General features: G+C 31.5%; 2 protein-coding genes across 2 annotated transcripts in view; both read left to right on the top strand.

Moving 5' to 3' along the window:
* Positions 1-23,412, top strand: part of LOC126888833 (gastrula zinc finger protein xLCGF3.1-like) — a 173,905-nt gene that overhangs the window by 120,146 nt on the left and 30,347 nt on the right. The gene's annotated exons all lie outside the window — the stretch shown is intronic.
* LOC126888656 (gastrula zinc finger protein XlCGF8.2DB-like) lies at positions 11,961-12,755 on the top strand. The gene has a single exon (XM_050657018.1). The coding sequence runs from the start codon at positions 11,961-11,963 to the stop codon at positions 12,753-12,755; it is 795 nt and encodes a 264-aa protein (XP_050512975.1).

Genomic DNA, 23,412 nt, shown 5'->3' with positions numbered 1-23,412 from the left:
TTTATATTTTTCCACACTGCATATCATAAAGATGTTTTAAGCGATATACTCAAATCGAAAAGTACATATACTCACTCCTTCTGGGAGACGACTTATAGCTGCTTTCCCAAAGGAGGAGTTAAACATACTGGGGTGTATATATATATATATATATATATATATATATATATATATATATATATATATATATATATATATATAACAAGGTTGTATTCTTGGGGAATTCAGCAAATTTTATGTGAAAGAAAACACTTTTTACTTGATCCAAGCTTTCGTAAACTTTAATGAATCGTTTACATCATCAGGGTAGACTGTAATAAAAAACGATGGTAGTTTTTTTTGGTATAGGACCTTATAAATTAATATACTCACAGTAAGTTGTGGTTGTTCACAAAAAGGTGTTGTAAAAAAGTTAATTAAAATCATAAAATGTCTCTTGAAGTTTAAAAAGTGATGGTTAAAATATTTTTTTACATTGATAACTACAATTGTTTTTTAAATTGTAAACAGTTTTTTAAAAAACAAAATATCACAGAATATATATATACTATGACAGATCGGATTACACAAGTAAATAACAGGCAGGAAATATTAGAATGATTTATCATAAAAAATCGGTTTTTAAGCTATTCAGCCATGGTCTTGTTATTAATAAGTATTGAGCCAACTCCAGTATGATTTGAACAAAAGTTATAATGTTGTAATCAAAGTCATTTGAGATTGATAGTAAGTTATTATTGTTAAGATATAGTTTTTTTTTTATGTTTTTTTTTTATTTTTAAGTATTCTAATATAATATTAAAATATTAGTATTAGGTAGTCAATCTCAATGTAAAGGAGACAAGGATACTACAATTTGTTAATTTCAAGGTGGTTTATCTTTAGATAGTAAATTGGAATAAATGACACTAAGGTGTTGTATATCAGTTCTTTTGTTTATACAAGAAGGAGTTAGGGCAATGTATGTCATTTCTAGAAACTTTCTCTTTGTAGAATTACATTCACTAGACAAAATTTTGGTTGATTCCCAATCCATATTATGTTGTTTGTTTGTGACATGAGTGGCAAGTTCACACCTCTCTGGATGTAACCTACAATCACTCTTGTGCGATGTGATTCGATCTTTTAGTTTTCTACTTGTTTCACCTATGTAGTGTAACTCACAATCTGCACAAGAGATCTTGTAGATCAATAAAAAAAAAACTATATCTTAACAATAATAACTTACTATCAATCTCAAATGACTTTGATTACAACATTATAACTTTTGTTCAAATCATACTGGAGTTGGCTCAATACTTATTAATAACAAGACCATGGCTGAATAGCTTAAAAACCGATTTTTTATGATAAATCATTCTAATATTTCCTGCCTGTTATTTACTTGTGTAATCCGATCTGTCATAGTATATATATATTCTGTGATATTTTGTTTTTTAAAAAACTGTTTACAATTTAAAAAACAATTGTAGTTATCAATGTAAAAAAATATTTTAACCATCACTTTTTAAACTTCAAGAGACATTTTATGATTTTAATTAACTTTTTTACAACACCTTTTTGTGAACAACCACAACTTACTGTGAGTATATTAATTTATAAGGTCCTATACCAAAAAAAACTACCATCGTTTTTTATTACAGTCTACCCTGATGATGTAAACGATTCATTAAAGTTTACGAAAGCTTGGATCAAGTAAAAAGTGTTTTCTTTCACATAAAATTTGCTGAATTCCCCAAGAATACAACCTTGTTATATAACATTGTCAGCAAAGACTTCCCTTCTGGTCTCATTTATATATATATATATATATATATATATATATATATATATATATATATATATATATATATATATATATATATATATATATATATATATATATATATATATGTAAAATATTATACGGGAAATAAATATTCTACCTTCGTCTGTGCTGCCATCTTGGGAACGTTTTCGCTGTCTACAGCTCATCAGCCAAGCTCTCAGAACAGACGAAGATGTAGAATATTTCCTCCGTATACCCGAGGCCGTAAGACAGCCATGCAGTCCTTATGGGACTAGCGCAATCTGAGTTAGTTAGAAGCAACCTACCTTGCTCGTTTCGGTACGAAACCGATCTGTGCCTCTACTTTGAGGCCACGAGATGTCACCTGGTATTTATTGAAAAATACCTACGGCGTCAATCAAGCAGGAAATAATCGCAACTTTCTACTTTTTAAAAAGTATGAAAATAATATGTAAAATATTATACGGGAAATAAATATTCTACCTTCGTCTGTGCTGCCATCTTGGGAACGTTTTCGCTGTCTACAGCTCATCAGCCAAGCTCTCAGAACAGACGAAGATGTAGAATATTTCCTCCGTATACCCGAGGCCGTAAGACAGCCATGCAGTCCTTATGGGACTAGCGCAATCTGAGTTAGTTAGAAGCAACCTACCTTGCTCGTTTCGGTACGAAACCGATCTGTGCCTCTACTTTTATTTCCTGCTTGTTTGACGCCGTAGGTATTTTTCAATAAATACCAGGTGACATCTCGTGGCCTCAAAGTAGAGGCACAGATCGGTTTCGTACCGAAACGAGCAAGGTAGGTTGCTTCTAACTAACTCAGATTGCGCTAGTCCCATAAGGACTGCATGGCTGTCTTACGGCCTCGGGTATACGGAGGAAATATTCTACATCTTCGTCTGTTCTGAGAGCTTGGCTGATGAGCTGTAGACAGCGAAAACGTTCCCAAGATGGCAGCACAGACGAAGGTAGAATATTTATTTCCCGTATAATATTTTACATATTATTTTCATACTTTTGAAAAGTAGAAAGTTGCGATTATTTCCTGCTTGTTTGACGCCGTAGGTATTTTTCAATAAATACCAGGTGACATCTCGTGGCCTCAAAGTAGAGGCACAGATCGGTTTCGTACCGAAACGAGCAAGGTAGGTTGCTTCTAACTAACTCATATATATATATATATATATATATATATATATATATACCCCGATCTTACCCCGACTCACCTTATACATATATATATATATATATATATATATATATATATATATATATATATATATATATATATATATATATATATTAGAGCGGAGTAATTTATATGACAAAAAAAAAGTCATCGGGTCACAATCAGTTTATGATTCTACAATGAATTCTGTGAAAAAAAAACTTTACACCATAGGTATCTGGTGAATTTCGAGGCGCCACATTTTTCATTTTAGTTTTGAGGTACATCAGAACTCGTCATTTTACGACTTCTGATGTACATTGAGGTTGATTGTGGACAAAATTTCAACTTTTTTTATTACGGAAAAGTTTATTTTAGTAGATTTTGAGACGAGGAATCCATTTTTAATATCTATTTTTACCAAAATTACTCACCAGGGGGCGCTACAATGCAATTTTGTGAACGTCAGAAGTTGTCATTTTATGACTACTGATGTTCATTGCGGTTAATTGTGGACAAGTTTTACACTTTGTTTAAGGAAAAGAGAATTTTAGTATTTCTTGAGACGAGAAATTTAAATTTAATATGTTTTTCTACCAAAAACACTCAATAGGGGGCGCTACAATACAATTATATGAATATTAGAAATTGTCATTTTATGACTTCTGATCTACATTGCAGTTGATTGTCGACAAACTTTAAACTTTTTTTTACCGAAAAGTGTATTTTAGTAGCTTTTGAGACAAGGAATCCATTTTTGATATCTATTTGCACCAAAACCACCCACCAGGGGGCGCCACATTGCAATTTTATAATTATCAGAAGTTGTCATTTTATGACTTCTGATGTACATGGCGTTTGATTGTGGACAAATTTTAAACATTTTTTAGGCAAAAGTGTATTTTAATAGTTTTTGAGACGAGCAATCCATTTTTGATATGTATTTCTACCAAAAACACTCACCAGGGGGCGTTAGAATGCAATTTTATGAGCATCAGAAGTTGTCATTTTATGACTACTGATGTAGATTGCGGGTGATTGTGTACAAATTTTAAACATTTTTTTACGAAAAAGTGTATTTTAGTAGTTTTTGAGACGATTAATCCATTTTTGATATGTATTTCTACCAAAAACGCTCACCAGGGGGCGCTACAATGCAATTTTATGAACATCAGAAGTTGTCATTTTCGAAGCGTATACGTTCGATAACGAAGCGAAGGGTAAAAAATCGAGGACCAGATCGTTTACGTACCGATCTGAAAATTAGTGTCGATTTTTGCTATTATTACCTTAAATACTAGTTTATAATACTATTTACTCATCAGATAGTACAGTAAAACCCCGATATAACGGACTAATTGGGGGGACAGGGTGTCCGTTAAAGCCGAAAGTCCGTTATATAAAAATAGGTTTAAAATACCTAAATAAAAAAACTTTTTTTTTTTAATATGTACACTGTATTTAGATATAAATAAAAAATAAAAAACACAAAATTATTCCCTGATCCATGGGTTGAATAAGCGATGTATTTTTTGGCAAAAACATGCAACTAAAGTTTGTAGGTAGGTGTAGCGTTTGGGGTCCACGGGGACCCCGTTGGTATTCAATATATCTTGGGGTTGTGACAGGTTAAGCAGGTGTAATGTTAACAGAACGTTTTTAATTTTTTTTCATTTGACCGGATTTTTTGTCCGTTATATCCGAAGTCCGTTAAATAGAGTTCCGTTATATCGAGGTTTTACTGTAAGTATTAACTGTTGTGTAAAGTGTTACACATCAAGAGAAAATTGTAACCTCGATCAGTAATAGATGTTTACCTAATAATATTCTATGTTATAGTGTTACAGTGATGTTTTTGCCGTGGCTGGCTACATTCAATGGCACAAAAACATTAACGCTACAAATTAGTCCAGTACTTTTGACTATATAAGTAACAGATAGCAACAACATGTCTGAACTCAACTCTACCAGTAATATTTCTAGTTCACATGCAACTGTTACTATGTCAAAGCAGAAACCTAAATGCCTATCCAAAAAAGAGCAAACCATAGGTACTAACCAATGCAGAACCAAATTTACTACTACTCGAATATATCAAGTACATAGGTAACATTGTTAGTCCCACAAACATTTGCTTAGCCTCAAGAATCTCCAATAACAGAATATGCATCTACCTAATAAACTCTGAACTTGCGGAACAAATTATAACTGAATATCCTACGATTACAAAACTACTGTTGAAGTACTAGTAAGAAGACTAGTAACCCACGCTAAAATACTTATAATTTCCAACGTTTGCCCATCAATATTTCACGAGATTACATAGAAACATCTCTAAAGGTTTACAACTTGCTTCACCAATGTCATATCTAAAAGCCGTAATCCCCGGTGATGTGTTTATGAGATTTTTATGATTTGGGCGCGGAAATTGATAAAAACTTCAACCAATTTTAATATTACTTGTAGCGGTTTGCGATGTAACAAATATTGTCTAAAATCGTTTTAAACAATTATTATGTATAATTATAAGTTATAAAAATCAGCGAAGGAGATTTAAGAGCCCGCAGTCGCAGTCATATAACTCCAAGACAAAAAAGGTATAAAATTCTTACAATTAAGATAAAGGCGGAAGTGAGCGCTCTAAAAGTATACAGGCCTGGATCGCGCGTACAAAAAAATAGTTGATTAATAGCAAGCTGAAAATTTGTTAATAGCTTAACGGTGTCTAGTCGGACAAACTTTGATCTTTGGGAACACTGGAACAAGGGAAGTTTTTGTGAAACAGGTTAAAGTTTGGAACGTCAGACTACGAAAACGTCCCATATATTTTGTCAGGCAGAACTTCCAATTGATGTGTTACCCTTTCATTAAACACTCACACATTTGCGAAAATCAGACGACTATTTATCACCAACTGGACATTTTAATAAGTCATAAGTCGGATACGTAGAACATGTCAAAGGACAGGAATTATGCTTGGCAAAATATTGCCAAGATGATCAGCAAAATCGAAGTATACAATATTTTCGGAATGGAGGAAAATGTAAGAAACGGCATTCTAACGTTTTCTACACCAAAATTTGACCAAAACCTCGTTTTGAATCATAATAATTTGTTATAATGCCTTATAATGACATTTTTGAGTCCCTCGTATTAATACCTTATATTTTTCCATTGATACTTTATGATAAAATATACAAATTGAGAAAAAAGAAGAAGAATGTTCGGGCTTAAATGTTTCAGCTTGAGCTTATTTTTACGTTCCTCAGAAGCTATACATCAAGTTTTAGAAAAATCGAAGATCCAAAATTTTTTTGATCCAAAATTGAGTGGTTTGGTTACTCAAAAACATCTAATTTATTATATTTCAAATAAATTTAATTAAGCAAAATATTCTTTAGCAAAGTTTATAATAAACTAATTAATATTACCTATTTTTTGTAACATAAAATCAGGGCCTATTAAATAAAAACGTTGAAAAAATAATATTAACACTGTTTTATCCAAAAAAGTAGTCGTAAAATGACAAAAATTGCATTGTAGCGCCCCCTGGTGAGTGTTTTTGGTACAAATAGATATCAAAAATGGATTCCTCGTCTCAAAAGCTACAAAAATACACTTTTCCGTAATAAAAAAAGTTAAAATTTTGTCCATAATCAACCTCAATGTACATCAGAAGTCGTAAAATGACGAGTTCTGATGTACCTCAAAATTAAAATGAAAAATGTGGCCCCTCGAAATTCATCAGATACCTATGGTGTAAAGTTTTTTTTTCACAGAATTCATTGTAGAATCAGAAACTGATTGTGACCCGATGACAAAAAAAATTACTCCGCTCTAATATATATATGTTACAGTTCAAGTTGATTCTCAGTTAGAGTTGACTCCAACTGAAACGAGCAGTAAAAGCTGATTTTAAAAATTTAAATCAACTTTTACTAGTTGGAGTTGACTCTTCCTGGATCGATTCAGTAAATGTTGATTATACGAGAATCTCAAGTGCATTTTTGATGAGTGTGCGTTTCTTTGTTTTGACCGTTTCAACTACTTATTAGTATAGCCTGTAACGTCGCCCCCGTTAGGTAAATTATTCTGATTCGATATTTTGCACAAACTTACTCAAAGAAATACATCCGTATAACAATCCTTATAACAAATACACAGGGTGTCACGCGGTACCGCGGTCGAAAAATTGTTTAACCAATTTTTGTTAACCAAATTCACAAAAATAATTTTTATCTACTCTGTCTCATATTAATGTAAAGCAGCGGTTCTCAATCTGTGGTACATGTACCACTGGTGGTACATATCATTATTTGCGGTCCTGCCAAAGACAAACCATTTTCATTTCCAATAATGACACGAGCCGTCTCACCGTCGGTTCCCCTGGGCTAGTGTACATCGACACTAGTTACTTGAAACAGGGTTAAATATGTAATTGGCGCCGGAACTGTCCGAAAGGCAAAAATGCCATACGATATTATATTATATTATGAAAGTCAGAAACTAAAAAAAATCAAAAATTAAAGCTACCTCTATAAGATCCTGAAGAAATATTTGTCATTATTTCATTATTTTTAATTATCAACATTATTTTTTGTCATTATTTTTAATTATCAACAATGAGCGCTAAGCGTGTATTGAGGCGGCCGTCAATGTGAGTGGGAGTGAGATTCACCATTGGACGGCCGGAATGGTGCATCTCTTTAGCACTCACCATTGACGGCCGCCTAATACGCACTTAGCGCTCATTGTTAATAATTAAAGATAAAACTTAGTAATAACATATGTAGTGACAAAAATTTCTGCTGAATCTTGTAGAGGGGGCTATAAACTTTGATTTGGTCACTTTCTGACTTTCATAATAATGGATTTTAACCGAGTTATTAAGCCTTGAAAATGGCTATTTTCGCATTTTTCAAATTTTAAATCGCGTATAACTCGACAACAATCAATTTTAGAGAAAAATCACAAAATACCTTTTTTTTGCTCAGACTAACCCAAATGATCTAAAAAAAATTGTTCGAAGTGAAAAAATTATTTTTGTGAATTTGTCTAAAAAAATTGTTTAAACAATTTATCGATCAAGGTACTGCCTGGCACCCAGTAGATTTGTTATAAAGACCTCTTTTTGAGTAAGTTTGTGCAAAAAATTCGAATCGGAGTAATTTACCTAACGGGGGCGACGATACAGGCTTGACTAATTTGAACATATACAGTAACATTTAATTTCTAGAATCGGCTGTTTGTGTGAATCAGAATCAACTTTTACTAAATGGCATTGGGAAGAGTATACTTTTCCTAGTTGGAGTCTACTTTTACTAGTAAATGTTGAATATAAATCTTCATTTTATATTTATAATCAACTTTTACTGAAACCAGCCGTTAGAGTCGACTCCAACTGGATAATCAACTTGAACTGTAACATATATATACATATATATATATATATATATATATATATATATATATATATATATATATATATATATATATATATAAAATGAATAATTTTGGGGAATGCAGTCAATGTGTTTTGGGCTGATTTAGTCAATCAAAACACATTGACTGCATTCCCCAAAATTATTCATTTTGTATTATTAACAGTCACTACATATTAATAATTATATATATATATATATATATATATATATATATATATATATATATATATATATATATATATAAAACAAGGTTGAAATATTGGGGTAGCAGCAATCTCAAAGAAAACTCTTTATAATAATTCCAAGCTTTCGATAATGTTTATTATCATCTTCAGGAAAATTATTTGAGGATGTAGAGCCTAGTTGTTAAATACTGACATAACAATGAAATTTTGTCTTGGTAAATAGTAAATAATATAAATTAAAGTAAAAACTATATAAAAACTTATAAAAATCTGAGTATAAAGCGATAAAAGCTAAAATATTTTTAAAAAAATTATATTAGGCTCTACATCCTCAAATAATTTTCCTGAAGATGATAATAAACATTATCGAAAGCTTGGAATTATTATAAAGAGTTTTCTTTGAGATTGCTGCTACCCCAATATTTCAACCTTGTTTCCTAACTGTTCAGCAAAGATTATATACCTGTTATATATATATATATATATATATATATATATATATATATATATATATATATATATATATATATATATATATATATATATATATATATATATATACAGTCAAAACCGTTTATAACGAACTTCAGGTGACTGCTGGTTTTTATACGTTGTAGCAAGTGTTCTCTGTAAGCGGTTATATATGTTATAACGAACAGGTTGCTATAAACGATATTACACTGGTAGCAACAGTCAGCTCGAAAGTTTTTGATGCAAAAATGTGTAATTTAATCTATACCTATAACATATTACAGATAATATTTAACATATGTGTTTATGGTACTTACGTAAATCTAAATATGTACATACATACATATAATAATATGTATTGGAATGAGTACATTTAGTCAATAAACAATACTCATAATATAACGGGTTCTCAAAATCGTATTATAAAAATGTAGGCATACACACACTATTTATTTTGAAAAACACCAAAAAATGTAAATTACTTGGGTAAAATGGTGTAATAATGTAAACAAAGTCTTGTGATACCATGGAACCGCCTAGGAGGTCTAATTAGTGTCTAAAGGACTTAATTGGACCCATCCCGGATGTATTACCATCATAATCATAAATTAATAAAACCTTTCTTTTCATTTCTTGGCAATATCTGTACCTCGGAGAGATACAACAATACAATGCGCCCATTTTCATAAGTTTACAGGAAATTTTAAAGCAATTTTAAACTTTTTTCGACAAAAAGTGTTACTGCTATGCTTTTTCTCATGAGCATTTTTCAGTGCGTCACAGTTTTTCGATTTCTTTCTAATGCATTAAATTGTATATGACAGAAAAAAAGGCACGTCGGTGATTACTTTGGTAATTATTGTAGTTGGGTAAATATTCTAGTTGTCGATAGATGGCGCTATAATAGAAAAAAAATTATTTACTAATTATATAATTTATCTACGAATATTATCTGTACAATGTATAAGACTATACAAATCAAAGAAAATACCATTTTATAAATGCAATAAAGACAATTGATTTGTTTTATGCCCAATTGCAAATAAAATTTGACAACTGTCAGATTTAACTAAAATGTCATGTTAGAATAAATGTATATTATCACGGACTTACCTTTTTTTCTATCATTTGTGACGCACTGAAAAATCCTCATGAAAAGAACCATATACAGCTATTTATTGAGATGTGGAAACAATATTATATTAGAACATTGTATCTATTGTCATTTAAATCATAAATTTGTTATTTATATTATTTATTATATTAATTGTTTATTATATAGTGTGTAAAACGGTCATAATAATTGAAAAAAAATGGATGTTGTATTTTTCCGAGGTACAGATATGTATGTTGTAACCAGTATTTCAACTGCTATTGTTCCAAGAAATATGTTCGCTTTAACCGATTTGTTCGTTATAAGCAATATAAATGCTTTTTTTATATGTCATTTTACGGGACCTACTGTTTTGTTCGTTATATTCGATTGTACGTTATAGCCGGTGTCGTTGTAAACGATTTTGACTGTATATAGCAGTGATTTCTTGTAAGCCCAAATGTTCAATTTATAGGTATGTACCAAACTGGGTCAGGGATTTAGACATAGTTTCGCGGCGTTATTAGTTTTCGGTTAGGTAAGCTTATGTTTGTGTCGTACATATTATGAAGATATTATGATGATCGTACATATTTTTATTTAGTTACATTATACACTAGCTCAAAATAGCGAGTACAAGAAAGTACGAGACGGAGGTCTTGTTTCTCACTTATTTTGTAACTAGTCTAAATGTTATGTTTATATGGGATTAGCAACACAGTTATAATGACAATTACATATTTTACCTAAAAATACTTACCGTTTTCTACTGTGATCTGTGATGCAGACATGAAAAAGAGAAAGGTAAAAGAAGCAGCCCACATCCTACTAAAATGAAGAAAAATGTGTAGCGAATCCATCAGCATAATGCAGACGACTTTGGTTGCCAATACTTAAAGAAGAAATGAACAACAAAAACATACCAATAATAGAGGATAGGGAAACGTGAGGCATATATCTCCAACATATACTATACCTATTAAATATACAATACATAAAACTTAACTACAACTTTTTTACCCCAAAAGCTCATTAGGACGAACATTCTCATACAAAGGCACATAACACACAGAATAATTACACAAACACACAGAATCATCAGAATTTTATGTATCACAAGGCATAAAAACATCCACCATCAAATCTTTCCAACCATAGCTGGATGTTGCCTACAACCATCATAGGCAAAGTACGATTCTTTGTTGACAGGGATGTAACATAACCTCAATAACAACAATTTGGGGGTTGTACACACCTTGTCAACTAATTATTGTTCTTAATTTATTTCTTTTGATAACGAAGTTTAACGTAACGGTTCTTGATCTTATATAATTTTTTAGTGAAGCGCAAACCAATTCGATTGGATTGAGATCAGGTTGATAAGGTGTAAATCTTAACGAATACTTAATGTTTTATTATTAAAATTTGTATGACCTACACAAACATATTTTTTCAACCCAGCCTAAATATATTTTCTTATACATTTTCATTAATTTTCATTTAGTTACATTATTCTGATTTAACAGGTAACTATAATTTTAGGTGTATCTGGTAGAAATATGAAAACTGATGCCAGTAGCCCATTAACAAATCATGATAGAAGTGACATTAATTTGAACCAACATAATATTACTTCCACTACCAATGTGAACACTGAAAAAGGACAACGTTTTATATGTATCATTTGCAAGAAATCATTATCAAACAATCGAATTTGGAACTACATATGAGGATACACACTGGGGAAAGACGTTTTGCATGTGAAATTTGCACCAAACAGTTTTCAAGGAAAATATATTTAAAAAGACATATGGAATTGCATACTGGCGAAAATCTATTTGAATGCGAAATTTGCACCAAACAGTTGTCATTTGCACCAAAGCATACTTTACAATCACATATGACAGTGCATACTGGTGAAAAACCATTTCAATGTGACATTTGCACCAAACAGTTTTCAACGAAACAAGTTTTACAATCGCATATGAAATTGCATACTGGTGAAAATCTATTTAAATGCGAAATTTGCAACAAGCAGTTTTCAGCAAAGCATACTTTACAATCACATATGAGAGTTCATACTGGTGAAAAACCATTTGAATGTGAAATTTGTGGCAAACAATTTTCAGCAAAGCATATTTTAAAATCACCTATGACAATGCATACTGGTGAAAAACCATTTAAATGTGAAATTTGCACCGAACAATTTTCAATCAAGGGTATTTTAAAAGCGCATATGACAGTGCATACTGATGAAGAAGAACCATTTAAATGTGGAATTTGCACCAAACAGTTTTCAAGGAAACAAAATTTAATAAGGCATATGAGATTGCATACTGGTGAAAAACTATTTAAATGTGAAATTTGCGCCAAAAAATTTTCAAGCAAAACACATTTAGAAAGGCATAATATGAGAGTTCATACTTATGAAAAACCATTTGAATGTGAAGTTTGCATTAAACAGTTTTCAGAAAAAAGAAATTTAGAAAGGCATACGAGAACTCATACTGGTGAAAAGCCATTTGAATGTGAAATTTGCGCCAAACAATTTTCAACAAAGTATAGTTTCAAATATCATATGACAGTGCATACTGGTGTAAAATGATTTGAATGTGAAATTTGCACCAAAAAGTATTCAACAAAACTCTGTTTGAAGTCGCATATGAGAGGGCATACTGATGAAAAACCCTTTAAATGTGAAATTTGCACCAAAAAATTTTCAATGAAACAAAATTTAACAAGGCATATGATAGTGCATACTGGTGAAAAACTGTTTGAATGCGAAATTTGCGCCAACCAGTTTTCAATCAAAACACATTTAGAAAGGCATATGAGAGTTCATACTGGTGAAAAACCGTTTAAATGTGACATTTGCACCAAACAGTTTTTGAGGAAAAAAATTTAAAAAGGCATATCAGGTGGCATACTGATGAACAACCATTTATTTGCTCCAAACAATTTTCAATTAAACAAAATTTAACAAGGCATATGATAGTGCAAACTGGTGAAAAACCGTTTGAATGTAAAATTTGAGCCAAACAGTTTTCAAACAAAACTCATTTAGAAAGGCATAATATGAGAAATCATACTCGTTAAAAACCATTTAAATGTGAAGTTTGCACCAAACAGTTTTGAGAAAAAACAAATTTAGAAAGTCATATGAGAGTTCATACTGGTGAAAAACCATTTGAATGTGGAATTTGCACCAAGAAATTTGCAGCAAAGGATAATGTAAAAGTACATATGACAGTACATACTGGTAAAAAACCATTTGAATGTGAAATTTGCACCAAACGATTTTTAACGAAACACGGTTTGAAATCGCACATGAGTGTGATTAGTGGTCAAAAACCATTAAATGTGACAATTGAACCAAACAATTTTAATAATAACTAGAATCCGGATTTCTAAGCATAATGCTTGTGGTAAATAATACGAGCAAGACTATTTTCTTTTTAAATTAATATGAACGAAATATACGAAAACAAGTCATTTTAACACCACTTTTTTATGCTTTTTTAAATTCTTATGCCTTTTTTGAATTATCGTGCTTATTTGGTGCTTTTTTTATATACTATTATCATTTTTTGCGTTTGCGAACTGCAATGTATGTACTGCAATTATGGACTCTGATCTCCCATTAAATAAATTGCAAAATGAAAGTTTTAAATCGTTGTTACAAAAGTACTATCAACGGCATGTGCCGGATGAAAATACTCTGAGAAAAAATATGTTAATTGAGTTTACAAGGAAACCAGAAAATAGTAAAAACACTAGTGGGTAACAATTACATCTGGTTTGCTGTGGACGAGACTACGGATATTTGTGGAACGTAAAGTTGACACCATCTATCTATCGTCCGTTCGGCAAATTCAAACAAAAATATAACTCCAGACCATCTTTTACCACCTTTAGTCCAGACAAATTAATATATGTATTTAATATATTTTTACCACCAAAAATGAGATGTTTTAATCAAATATTGCTTCAATTATAATCTGCAGAATAATTTTGAATCACGTTCCGCTAATGAACTTGCTTTTTTGTCCTTAAAAGTAGAAAAAAAGTTTCAATTCTATTGCTTAATATTTCATCTAAATATAATCGTCTATCAATTTTAACTGTACTAATGCCCAAGTATACCATTTCAAGTGTTAAACTGATTGATTTACGATGAGTAACCCGGTTGTAAAAATACCGGCATGTGCCTTAACAAAGGGACATCGGTTTACTCGAATTTCATAACATACAATTGTTATCAGTTTGAATTTGCCGACGGGCGAAATATCTATGGACCCGACTTTACGTTAGTAATTCAATCATAGGCATACTTCACGAAGAAATCTTGACGAAGGGTCATTTAGTGTACCTACTCAAAAGAACTAACTTAACAAGTTTTATCTTCCTGGGGCTGTGCCCACCAACAAAATAGTATTAATGCTTTCCGACGCTGCACCATATATGATCAAAACAGCATCAAATCTTAAAGTATTTTATCCAAATCTGATTCTCTGTACGTGTCTAGCTCACGGCCTGAATCGCGTTGCTGAGACTATACGGCTACAATTTCCACTTGTTAATGAGTTGATAAAAAATAGGAAAATATTTCATTAAAGCTCCTTTAAGGTGCAACTTTCTAGAGGCAGAATCCCTAACACTCCATTACCACCGAAATCAGTGTTAACTCAGTAGGGTACCTACATGGTCAGATGCAGCTTTATACTACGCCGAATATTTCTAAAATTTTAAACGCTTTTTATTGGAACTTTAAGATACTACTTCTTCTTCTTCATGTGCCATCTCCGCGACGGAGGTTGGCAATCATCATGGCTATTCTGATCTTAGATGCTGCTGCTCTGAATCGGTCAGTTGATGTGCATCCGTACCATTCCCTCAAGTTACGCAACCACGAGATTCGTCTCCTTCCTACACTTCTCTTGCCCTGGATCTTCCCCTGTATAATCAACTGAAGTATGTTGTATCTCTCATTACGCATAACATGCCTACTAGCCATAAGATACTACTAGCAAATCGATAAAATATTGTCAGGATGTTTTAGGTGAAACAGAATTACAAAACAATCTTGCTTTTATCAAAACAAGTTTTGTTTTGTGAGTGAAACAATGAAATATTTAAAGAAACATCAAATGTCATTAGTTGAGTTGATCCAAAAATAAATAGTTTTGAAAAAAATGGAAGGTCTCACTGGAAAAATTGGTCAGATAGTATTAACAAAAGTCAAAGATGTATTAACAAAATACGAAGGATTTCAAAATATGAAGAAAATATTTTCAGTTTTAAATGGAGAACACGTTGAAGATATAAATATGGATCCGGCAGTAGTGGCAAACTATAAGTATGCACCGATAACCAGTGTGGACGTTAAAAGAAGCTTTTCGATATACAAAAATGTTTTGAGTGACAGGCGCCGAAAATTTACGACGGAACATTGAAATAAGTATTTAGTTATTTCATGCTTTAAACAAAAATGATATATTTTCCTTCATCTAAAGCGTGTCGATAAAAATATTAGGTTAAAGCATTTTGTTTTAATTATGTATTTTTTTTTGTTCCATTTTATTTTTAATTTATAATAGTTTATAATAGTATTTACTAGTTCTTAAGCTAAGGCTAGAGATAATTGTATACCTATAATTTCTTAAAAAAAAAATGGTTTGTCAAAATGGATATGCTTGTTTTCATGCTTTTTTTGTATAATAAAATGCTTTTAAATCCGAACTCTAATAATAACACATGACAGCGCATACTGATGAAGAGAGAAGAGACCTTTAAATGTGAAATTTTCACTTTCCAACGAAACAAGTTTTAAAAGCGCATATAAAATTGCATAGTGGTGAAAAATCATTTGAACCGTTTGAACGAAACAGTTTTCAACACATACACATATAAAAACATATGAGAGTTCATACCGGTGAAAAACCATTTAAATGTGAAATTTGTGCTAAACATTTTTCAACAAATAATGGTAATTCAAAATCACATTTAACAGTGCATACTGATGAAACAATATTTAAATGTGAAATTTGTACCACACAGTTTTCAGCGAAACATGTTTAAAACCGCATATGAGAGTTAAAATACTGGTAAAAACCCATTTAAGTGTAGAATTTGCAGCATATAGTTTTTAACGGAACACATTTTAAAATCGCATATGAGATTACATAGTGCTGAAAACCTATTTGGATATGAAATTTGCACCAAACAGTTTTCAACGAAAGGAATTTTAAAAACGCCTATGAGAGAAAATGAAGGCCGATAAAAAGCCATTTAAATGTTCCAAACAACTTACTGGTGAAAAACCATTTGGATGTAAAACTTGCACCAAACAGTTTTCAATGAAACCACTTTTAAAATCACATAATATGAGAGTTCATACTGGTGAAAAATCGTTCACATTAGTCCCAAGTAATGAAGCTTAAAATAGGACAAAACCTCGAAATTTTTACAGAATGGATCGATTTGCTTGAAAATTTGAGAATAAGTAGTGGATAGTCCAAGGATCAAAATCTATATGATGCAGAAAGGCGCTTTTACCATGGGTATGGTTGCCACCCCATCTCGGAAGTGGAAATTTTTTATTATATTTTGACGAAAAAATTCTAAGACAATCTAAGCAAAAAACGTTCTATACATTTTTTTGATAACATGAATAGTTTTCGATTTATTCTCTATCGAAAGTGTCAGTTTTATATCGAAAAAATCAATGTTTTTAATATGTTTTCTGCTAATAGCTCCAAAAGTTTTCGTTTTATCAAGACAACTTTACTTAGCAAAAATGTACCTTCTGAAAAAAAAAACAAAACTGTTTTTTAATTTTCTTTTACACCAATAGTAATCGAGCTATACTTTATTATATGTTAGCTCTTCTTCGTCAAATGCTAAATATTGTAGTTTCAAAGTCAAAAGACGGAAAACTATGCATTTTCGAGGATAACTTGTCCAAACTAATTTAAAGTATTTAAAAATATCCATCTCAAGAAATAAAAAAAGTCTCTAGTTCAAAAATTAAGTGACATATTGAAATGAATGTCAGTCCCTATTTTTTTTCAGCGAAAATGTGATCGGAAGCAACCCCCTAATCACCACCCTAATTAAAATTAGTCATTGACCCTATTTGGTGTTCTTTATTTATGTTTTGTTAATAGGTTCTAGAAGTTTGACCGGCTTAGAATGGTTAGTTTAAAAAAATGGAGTTAAAAGCGAATAACGAATTTTTGTAGTTTGGAAAAAATGGCCTTTTCTTCAGAGTAGATAAATTATCATCAGAGATACGAAAAAATGTTTAAATATGAAATTGTAGATTATTTAATTCCCAAGAACCTGGTTTGCAAAAAATTTTTCTACGGCAAAAATTGAATGAGCTATTGACAATTAAATCTTGCAATAACATGCAAAAACCACCTTCACTAACCCTTTGAAAGTCACCTCTTTTTGCGACTGAGACATCCAATTGGAAGCATAATAATGTAAGTTAGCGGTATTTTTAGTCATTGGCCTTATTCATTCTTCTTTATTTATGTATTATTAATAGATTCCGGAAGTTTGCCTGGCTTAGAATGATTAGTTTTTAAAAAACGAGTTAAAAGCGAATAAGGAATTTTTGTAGTTTGGTAAATAATGCCATTTTCTTTAAAATAGAAAGATTAGAATCAGAGATACGAAAAAATGTTTAAATATGAAATTGTAGGTTATTTAATTCCCAAGAGCTTGGTTTGAAAAAAATTTTTCTACGGCAAAAATTGAGTGAATCGTAAATGAGTATATCGAAAAACATTGATTTTTTCGATATAAAACTGAAGGCCGCGTCTCACCATCAAATAATTTGAGCAAACTCCGGAAGTACGTCAAAGTGACGTCACAATTGCAGTTTTTTTGAAATTCTAAAAATCTGTGCTCTCACTATCAGTCTAGTTTGATCAAATTTTTTGTATTGAGTTGTCTAACTTGTTTGTACTTTATTTAAAATTAAAATTTTTCATTATTATCCACAATGAACACTCAGGATGTGACGTCACTAACTGTCACTTTCAGTTTGCTCAAACCAGTTTGATCAAATTATTTGATGGTGGGACGTGGCCTTTACACTTTCGATAGCGAATAAATCAAAAACTGTTATGGTTTGTTTTTAAACCAAGAGGAGTAATTCAAATTTACGCGCTGTAATGCTTGTTTGTAATTGGTCCAACCGCAGGCAAGTGTACTCCACTGTTATAAAATTTTGACACTAATGACATTTATCAAATTTTAACACTAGTAGCATTTCATAGATTAATTAAGTTATACCGGCGATTTTTTGTGTTTCTGTGTTATTTCTTTAATTTTTAGATTGTTAGTCTGCTTTTGTATAAAAAGCAGTCGTTTTTAGAAGTCTTTAGCGACGTATTATAATATAATATTTATGGATTACCGTTGAAGGCCCTCGAATGAATGTTTTAAAGCCACATCTGGACTGGTTGAATTGACTCGAATGAATGATTCTAATGTATACTCTTTCTTTGCGGTAAGATGAATTGGGTCATGGCCCACGCGACTAACGAACAAAGGTTTTTATTTAGTCAGCAAAATAATGTGCAATTGCCCAAAATATTGTTTATGATTTGCAATTAGTTAACTAAATTAGTAGCCCGCACATGTGTACAGTTGAGTCCGCGAGTCTTTACCCGTGCGTCATCATTTAAAGCATACGAAATAAGTCGGAAATCTATTTCACGCAACAACAACTGACAGAAAGTGGCTACTGTTCCGATTACGAGTTTTATTATAAAATTTGACGTTATCAAATATATAGAATGTCAAATGTAAGTTTTGCTTCAAAATTTTTGTGCAGAATTACAGCTACATTTGAAGTAGCTTAATAAATTCTTTTATTATTATGGATTAATTAATATATAAACAGTTTATAAAAAAAAATTCAATAACATATTTTATTTTTGTTATTTTATTCACTTGACGGAAATCTAAACACAATCATTTCTTTACTGTGTGAATGACGTTAGCTTTGTATGTTTTAAATATTAATTGCCAAAATATAATTATTTACCTTAAAATTTCAAAGCCCAATATAAAATTAGTTGTGAAAACAACTGTTTGTGTAATATAAGGAAACTTCAAAACGCAAAAATTCGACAAAAACCGCAAAAAATTCAACTGACTGACAGCCACAAAAGTAAACAAAGCAGAAACGTCAAACAAATTTTGCTTAAAATATGAAAACATACCGAATCGTCTTTTTTTGTACCTATCTCTTTTCAATGCACTGAGTCTAGATGGTTCATAAAAATAACATGTGTTGTTACTTAATAACAAACGGCAGCTGGTTTGTCATGAGTTTCATGCGTGGAAGAGAATGATGCTAGATAAAAAGTATGTGTTTTATCTCGCCAGGTATTAATGACGCACGGGTAAAGACTCGCGGACTCAACTGTAAATATAATAACAAATTTCGGTATTATGATATATGGGGTGATAAATAGATTGTTTAATATCGAATATGACAATTGAACATTTGATATTAAACAACTAGTGTGTGGAGTCATTCGGATGGTTGCGATCAATTCTTCCAAGATAAATTCAACACATTTTAAAAACATGTTTATTTCTACTATGAATACATTACTCATTACGAAAATTTGAGTACGTCCGTACATCGGACACTGATAAAAAATAATATAGCAGTGATTTCTTTTAAGCCCAAATGTTGAATTTATAGGTACGTACCAAACTGGGCCAGGGATTTAGACATAGTTTCGCTGCGTTATCAGTTTTCGGTTGGTAAGCTTGTGTTTGTGTCATAAGATATGATGATCGAACATATTTTTATTTCGTTGCATTATACACTAGCCCAAAGCCAATACAAGAAAGTACGAGACGGCGCCCCCACCCACACATACACACAACCCCAGCCTCGGTGACATTATGTTTGTTCTATTGGAACAGTGAGACCCCCATATGTCCGAAGATCAAACCGGTCACACTGCGTAACCTGGAGTGGTACCTATCTGACCGCCCATAACCTGGAGTGGTATCTATCTGACCCCCAAGCTATACCACCACCCCTCCCATCGCAGTACAGAACGAATGAGGAGGTTTTGTACTGAACGTTACCTTGGATGCTCTTTGTAATGGGACATCCTCTGTATTACTTTATGTGGTTAAACCACCTGATTTTAGGGGTAGCTAGAAGAGCTTTTCCCCTATGCATGACTTGATTTTAAATTTGTGTCCTAAAAATGTCTATTCCGGGCAGCGAGGCACCGACTAAGTCGGTGTCCCGCTATCCGCAAATGTCCCCGGTAAATAAAGTTCGGTTACAGTTTTATTGGACCAATCATCTGACAAAACAACTTCACTTTAACTTTTTAAAGAAATTCGCTAAGAGAACTAAGATTGTTTTTTGTCATTTCTTCTTTTTCACCTTTTCTTTTTCGATTTGTGCCACAGATAATTTTTTTTGAATCCATTTTTATTTAACTAAATAAAAATAATAACTGTAAAACATCAAGATTATGTTTCTGCAGTAATGTGAAACCGTAATTTAATAATAGATAGTACTTAGTACTTAACAAATATAATTTTATATTAACTAAATGCAACACTACATAGATTCTTTAACTACAGAGTACAACTGACAAACTATTCTGTATTATAATCACATGAAGTAATACTAAATCTAAAGAGCTTTACTAAATTTTATGTAAAATGTTTATTTCAAAAAATGTGAATAATGATCATTGTTCTTTTTACCACTAAAAAGAAATTTTTTTGAATATTACTGTTTTTGGAAAAAAATGGACTTACACATTTTCGCTCTGAAAAATAAATTTTTGACTGTGACTGAATATTAATTTTGCCACCTTCACCTATCTCATGGCAAAGACGGAGCTCTATTACGAAAAATATCATAGGTACCTATTTTACAAAATTAATTAAATGTTTGAATATAAAGAATTAAAAATATTATACGGACTACGGACTTATCTGTAACAAAACCATTAATACGAGTACTAAAAAACTTCTTAAATAATCGAGTTTAAAAAAAACGAAAACGGTTGTAATGCAACTGTATTTTTATTAACAAATGTATATTTTTATTAAAAGCTTAACAAATTCAGGACTACTGCCGCTAATTATCAGTAATCTGAATTGTCTTTATGGACTAGAGTCTGAAAAAATCGTGAATCATCGCCGGAACTCACTTTAGCAGAAGATCATTGAATTTTTTAGCAATTATCGGAAGAATCTTCTACAGATTGATGATTTCTTCTACCAACTCTTCGGTTAAAGTCTACATTCTTAAATTCCAAATCGAAGTCTGTTTTAAACTACAGAATCCCAGGATTTTGTTGTCTGAATTACATACATACTGTTTGTGAAATTAAAATTTTTTCATTATTCACAGTTTTATTTTTATTTTGAAACGGTGAATCGCACGAATTTCACAGTTTATTATAGTCTTTAAAATTAAAAGTTGTCATTTCATAAGTACACTTTGAAATATTTATTTTTTTCGAAAATTCTAGCCAACTGTAACCAATCCTATGGAGTAGATCATAATTTAGAAATTAGGACATTTTTTAGCCTCTCGTTTTAAGTATATATTGTCCACCTCCATGTGCGTATGCCCTCGCAAAAAAATTTTGTGATTTATTTTATATGTGGATATCTTGAAAGTAGATAAAAGTAGCACATAATTATTTGTAAGTTCCGGTTTTGGGATGAGCTATTTTATTGGTCCAAATAACAATAGAAGTTGTGATTTGAGGTAATGAATGAATGTATTGAACCAAGCATGAGGCCATTTCGTTTCCACCTCAACCAGCAATTGATTCATCCCACATTAGACAGTTCGCCTGTTTTTCCTTGAATCATGAATTATTGTATATTTAAAGCACCAGAGATTTCGACTGTAAAATGTTTGAGAATCAGTTTGCTTTGGGCAAGGAAGAGATTTTTGTGAATCTATCATTAAAACGCTTTGTCCAGGGTTATTGATGGACATCTTCTATCTGTTTTAATTTGTACCATCACTTGTAATGTTTTTCACTCAGCTTCAGACCTTGATTGTCTTAGATTGATTAGAAATTCATCACATTTATTGCAAGTGTCTTTTGAAGGAACAGCGAATGATAAATTAAATTCTGTACTACAAATGTGATTGTAAAGCCATTCTTTGTCTACTTCGTCCGAAGGAATGTTTTTCAAATCGCATTCTTCCTTAAACATCCTAAACATTGTAGAAATATTTTAGCAACCTACTAAATATTTGTTTGCCGTCCTTCTTCGACTATAATGTGACTCTTCACATGGATAGGCCATGACATGCTCATGAATCCTAGCCTTTACCTTATTCTTTACTTTATTTTTAAATGCCTGCTTTCTTTTTTGTCACATTCTAAAACTCCACTTGTTTGCATTTTTCAAGGGCACATCTAAAAGATTGAGAAATATCTAGAGTCTCTTTCCTTCAATGGTAAAAAAATATTTCCAGTTACAATGGCTTTTTCGAGCTTGAGCACCTGTTCGTTCTCTTTTTCTTTTGATACACGTTTTTTCAAGAGAAGATCATAAAAACTGTCTTTTTGGATCTATGGTTGTCTCATGATTCCAAAATTGCATGTGAATTTGTGTTGTCTAAGTCACAGATTTGCCAAATTTTAAAAGATTGTGGACTTAATGCTTTGCCTGAATTGCATTAAGTATGTGGGACATAATACTTTTTGTTTGACATAATATGGTATTGCCCTGGGAAACGTATACACCATTTTGGATCTAATACACTTGAAATGCAGAAGATACTGTTTTGCTCTAAACGCAATGTGGACTTAATGCTGTTCATACAAGGCTATTTTGGCCAATTTCAGTCGAAACAGCGAATAAGAAACACCAGTGAGTAGACCGGAAAATTGTAATCCCAGTGAGCTAAAAATGTAGAAAACTGAAATTTTGGACTTGATACAGTTTTGCTCTGAAGTACTGATATTAGGTTTTTATGGGATTAATACTTTAACTTGATACCTATATAGGAACATATTACTTAAACAGGGAGCAGTCGCGCCATGAGAAAAAATCTCACATATCCTTTTCCGTGATAACTTAATGAAAACTTTTTCAACATTGCTTTCCACTCGTAAGTGCCTCGAGGAAGATCGTAGTAATGCGTAGAAATTTTTTTTATTTTTTTTGTGGAATTTATGGCTTTGGTGAGAACTAATTAGCTTTAAAATTGTTAGAAATAGATATTT

This window comes from Diabrotica virgifera, chromosome 7 (assembly GCF_917563875.1).
Source record: "Diabrotica virgifera virgifera chromosome 7, PGI_DIABVI_V3a".
NCBI classification, from domain to species: domain Eukaryota; kingdom Metazoa; phylum Arthropoda; class Insecta; order Coleoptera; family Chrysomelidae; genus Diabrotica; species Diabrotica virgifera.
This window is presented reverse-complemented; position numbering and strand designations above follow the sequence as displayed.